General features: G+C 43.6%; 1 protein-coding gene across 2 annotated transcripts; it reads right to left on the bottom strand.

Moving 5' to 3' along the window:
- Positions 1-1,584: 1,584 nt before the first annotated feature.
- Positions 1,585-5,105, bottom strand: GEMIN6 (gem nuclear organelle associated protein 6). Of its 2 annotated transcripts, none has more exons than XM_017860441.1 (3): positions 5,015-5,105; positions 4,177-4,323; positions 1,585-2,024 (listed from the first exon to the last, which is right to left on the bottom strand). In XM_017860441.1, the coding sequence occupies exons 2-3, from the start codon at positions 4,302-4,304 to the stop codon at positions 1,649-1,651; spliced, it is 504 nt and encodes a 167-aa protein (XP_017715930.1). In that variant the 5' UTR covers positions 4,305-4,323; positions 5,015-5,105; the 3' UTR covers positions 1,585-1,648. The 2 variants fall into 2 exon arrangements, with proteins under 2 accessions (XP_017715930.1, XP_017715931.1); XM_017860442.1 differs by having other exon boundaries at positions 4,987-5,062.

Here is a 5,105-nt window from a genome sequence, read left to right on the forward strand (position 1 = left end):
ATCTCTACTAAAAACACAAAAAAGTTAGCCAGGCGTGGTGGCATGCACCTGTAATCCCAGCTAATCAGGAGGCTGAGGCAGGAGAATCACGTGAACCCAGGAGATGGAGGTTGCAGTGAGTAGAGATCACACCACTGCACTTCAGCCTGGGTGACAGAGCAAGACTCCACCTCAAAATAAATAAATAAATAAATAAATAAATAAATAAATAAATAAATAAATAAAGCTTTGAAAGTTAAGGCTTACATTTTATTAGAAGTCAAAACTTTTAAGTTTCAACCAAAAAAGGGCAGTCTTGATTCAAAAACTATTTCATCATGACACCAAAAGACAAATCTAAAAAAAAATTAAAAATTAAAAAATAAAAGACAAATATTTTAAAAACAGACACATATAGTTAGTGAAGACTTAACAAGACCGTGATCTTACCATAATATTTTATATTGAATCTAACATGTTACATTTTTTTCCAAATGCTTTCCTTGCCTAACAAAAATGGTGTGTAACCCCATCACAAGAAAAGACCCATACAGGTGAAACCCCGTCNAAATAAATAAATAAAGCTTTGAAAGTTAAGGCTTACATTTTATTAGAAGTCAAAACTTTTAAGTTTCAACCAAAAAAGGGCAGTCTTGATTCAAAACTATTTCATCATGACACCAAAAGACAAATCTAAAAAAAAATTAAAATTAAAAAATAAAAGACAAATATTTTAAAACAGACACATATAGTTAGTGAAGACTTAACAAGACCGTGATCTTACCATAATATTTTATATTGAATCTAACATGTTACATTTTTTTCCAAATGCTTTCCTTGCCTAACAAAAATGGTGTGTAACCCCATCACAAGAAAAGACCCATACAGGTGAAACCCCGTCTCTACTAACATACAAAAAATTAGCCGGGCGTGGTGGCAGGCCCCTGTAATCCCAGCTACTCAGAGGCTGAGGCAGGGGAATCGCTTGAACCTGGGAGGCAGAGGTTGCAGTGAGCCGAGATCACGCCACTGCACTCCAGCCTGGCGACGGAGTGAGACTCCATCTCAAAAAAAAGAAAAAAGAAAAGACCCATACAATTCTGAAGTCCCTGTGCTAATTTTATTGCATGGGATGCTATCCTTGCCCTAGTTCATTAATTTCCCAAGGAAATTAGCACTTATAACCCGCTCCTTTGATTTTATCAAAACAAAGAATTATACACACACACACACACACACACACACACACAGTCATGTAACTTTAAAGTCCTACAATCGGATGATGAACTTAACATTCAAAACAATTTTGTTTTTTTTTTGGGAACGGGTCTCGCTCTGTCGCCCAGGCTGGAGTGCAGTGGCCGGATCTCAGCTCACTGCAAGCTCCGCCTCCCGGGTTCACGCCATTCTCCTGCCTCAGCCTCCCGAGTAGCTGGGACTACAGGCGCCTGCCACTTCGCCTGGCTAGTTTTTTCGTATTTTTTAAGTAGAGACGGGGTTTCACCGTGTTAGCCAGGATGGTCTCGATCTCCTGACCTCGTGATCCACCCGTCTCGGCCTCCCAAAGTGCTGGGATTACAGGCTTGAGCCACCGCGCCCGGCCTCAAAACATTTTATGAGGGATAAAAAATAGTCTTTTTCTATCAGTATGTTCACATTTCCTGGCCTCTCATTGGGAAGCTGTAAGATGTCCTTCAATAAGATCCTGAACACGAGACAGAATAATCTCATTAGAGCTGCTGCAATTTTCTGGACCATATGGTGGGTCTATAGTCAGGACCCCAGCCACACAGAGAGTCCTTGGAGAATCTCCCTGTTCAGTGATGGGGATGTGGTTCTTCTCAAGCCATTTCTTTAGGCTGTTCTTTCTCTCTTCCAGATCCTCTGGGCTGTATGCTTTGCAGTCTCCAGACGTGAACAAATGCATCAGCTTCTCCCTCACTCTATGGTCCCCTTCATTCACAGTTTCAACAGTCTGCACAGCATGTCCCATAATTCCAGTCACAGACATGCTGCCATCTTCAAGGAAGTTCACAAGGACGATACTTTGGAGGAAAAGTAAGTTCAGAGGCATCATCAACCCAAGTAGGTCACTAAAATAATAGATGACACTCTACTCTGAAATTAATCCTGTCACCAACGAATGCTTCCATTTATTCAACAAACATTCACTAAGGATTCTAAATATGTGAACTTTTTGCCCAGCCTACAGCCAATCATTGTGGGATACAATTAAAGGACTAAACAAGAGTTATGAATGCCTTAAATGTGTATTAGAAAAGAAGGCAGGATAGCCAGGTGTGGTGGCTCACACCTGTAATCCCAGCACTTTAGGAGGCCGAGGCGGGTGGATCATGAGGTCTGGAGTTCAAGACCAGTCTCTGGCCAAGATGGTGAAACCCAATCTCTACTAAAAATACGAATATTAGCCGGGCGTGATGGCAGGCACCTGTAATCCCAGCTACTTGGGAGGCTGAGGCAGAGAATTGCTTGAACCTGGGAGGCAGAGATTACAGTGAGCCGAGATCACACCACTGCACTTCAGCCTGGGCAATAGAGCACGATTCCATCTGGCAGGGGTGGGGAAGAAGGCAGGGTAGACTTAACTTTTAGAGTTAAAAAAACAATAACTAGGCTGGGCACAGTGGCTCACACCTATAATCCCAGCACTTTGGGAGGACAAGACGGGCAAATCACTTGAGGTCAGGAGTTCAAGACCAGCCTGGCCAACATGGTGAAACCCCATCTCTACTAAAAATACAAAAATTAGTTGGGCGTGGTGGCACACGTCTGTAATCACAGCTACTCGGGAGGCTGAGGCAGGAGAATCACTTGAATCCAGGAAGCAGTGAGCCGAGATCGAGCCACTGAACTCCAGCCTGGGTGACAGAAAAAGGCTCTGTCTCCCAAAAAAAAAAAAAAAAAAAAAAGGTGAGGTGGCTCACGCCTATAATCCCAGCACTTTGGTTGGGAGGTCAGGTGGGCGGATCACAAGGATCACAAGGTCAGGAGATAGAGACTGCCCTGGCTAACATGGTGAAACCCCATCTGTACTAAAAATATGTGCCTGTAATCCCAGTTACTTAGGAGGCTGAGGAGGGAGAATCACTTGAACTGGGGAGGTGGAGGTTGCAGTGAGCTGAGATCACGCCATTGCACTCTAGCCTGGGCAACACAGCGAGACTCCATCTCAAAAAAAAAAAAAGTTTTTGTGGTTACATTTATTTAAAGTCCTTATCTTTTAAGACATATAGTGAAGTATATATAAACAAAATTATAGGCTGGGGACAGTGGTTCAAGCCTATAATCCTAGCACTTTGGGAGGCCAAGGTGGGCAGATCACCTGAGGTCAGGAGTTTAAGACCAGCCTGGCCAACATAGTGAAACCCCATCTCTACTAAAAATACAAAAAATTAGTGGGGCATGTTGGCACATGCGTGTAACCCCAGCTACTCGGGAGACTGAGGCACAAGAATCGCCTGAACCTGGGAGGCAGAAGCTGCAGTGAGCCAAGATCACACCACTGCACCACTCCAGCCTGAGCAACAGAATGAGACTTCATCCCCCCCGCAAAAAAAAAATATATATATATATACACACACACATATATATATATGTATATATATATGTGTGTGTGTATATATATGTGTGTGTGTATATATATATGGTAAGAATAATTTATATGCCCCATTTCTATGAAGTTGCCTGGTCTGATAAGGTAATCTATAGTCGGAACAGCATTTAGATTCAAAGGCAGTTAAGTTCTCATATGGAGGCCGGGTACAGTGACTCAGTCTGTAATGCCAGCACTCTGGGAGGCTAAGGCGGGGAGATCCTTGGAGCTCAGGAGTTTGAGACCAACCTGGGCAACACGGCAAAATGGGCAACACGGCAAAACCCCGTCTCTACAAAAAATACAAAAATTAGATGTGGTGGCGAATGCGTGTAGTCCCAGCTACTTGGGAGGCTGAGGCAGGAGAATTGATCGCTTGAACCTGCGAGACAGAGGTTACAGAAGCCGAGATCTCGCCACTGCATTCCAGCCTGGGTGACAGTGAGACCCTGTCTCAAACAAACAAAAAATTCTTAGATGAAAATATTAATAATTAGCCTTTCATTTATCTGCTTTGTCTGTCTATAACATACAGGTAGCACAAAGGGGTGTCAAGATTTCAGACAAGTAGGATGCATACTCACTTGGCAGAGACTGGGTCTGTAGTTAAAACCCATCCTTTATACTCATTCTTCTCACTGGCTGTCACTCGGACCTCTTTGTAAATGTAATCTTGCCATTCTAAGGGGCCTTTCTTCATCCATTCACTCATGATTGCCACCTGGCTAGATCTGAAACAACACCAGTGCTGGTTAATATATGTTCCACCTAAGCAAATGTCTTATCCTTAATCTCCATCCTATCCTAGAGACAGAGAACATCTGTGATTTGCCTCAAGTTCGTAATAAGTTACTTAACACAATTAATTATTAGTGCATGTACTGATAGGAACTGATACTATAGTTGGGGGAAAGAACACGTGTAAAGGCTGCTTGAGAATTTTTGTTTCTCAGGAAAAGGAAAATAGTTAATATGCACAATTCGGCCTAAAGCAGAGGGGACACCAATTTGCTGAGGGTGCAGTCTGAGGAAATTCACCCGGCACAGATCTATTCCGGTGCACAACCACATTCCAAATCGCTTTAACTCTGGCCTGCAGATGATGCTCAAACCCTTCAACTCTGCTTTTCTTCCATCGACCAAAGTACTTCGTCCCACTCCTCAACTGAAGCAGAGAACTCTCCTGATATCCACCCACGCGCTCTCTGGCTCTGTGTCTCCGCTGGATCCCGCCATCGACAGGCACCCCCGATTTATGACAACTGTCCTTAAAATTTGTTTGAAGGATGCACAAACGAGGGGGCAGCGGCCACAGCTCTAGAGCTTAGATTTCTGGTCCTGTCCTGCAGCCACACGATACCTAAGGCTTTATTCAAAACCAAGTGGTACTTAACGTTTAATCCTGACAAACGAGAAAAATACCGGTTAAAACACTCCTTGCAACACTGGGTACTCAGCAACCACGCTTTGAGGAAGGACCGTTGAGAGGAGCCCGCCTGAGACCAGCATGCTT

Source organism: Rhinopithecus bieti, unplaced genomic scaffold (assembly GCF_001698545.2).
Source record: "Rhinopithecus bieti isolate Rb0 unplaced genomic scaffold, ASM169854v2 scaffold_52032, whole genome shotgun sequence".
NCBI classification, from domain to species: domain Eukaryota; kingdom Metazoa; phylum Chordata; class Mammalia; order Primates; family Cercopithecidae; genus Rhinopithecus; species Rhinopithecus bieti.

Coding starts and splice junctions, on each gene's coding strand:
- GEMIN6 (XM_017860441.1), bottom strand. CDS start 4,304: ATGAGTGAATGGATGAAGAAAGGCCCCTTAGAATGGCAAGATTACATT. Junction 2,025..4,176: donor ACAGACCCAGTCTCTGCCAA/GTGAGTATGCAT, acceptor TTTCCTCCAAAG/TATCGTCCTTGTGAACTTCC.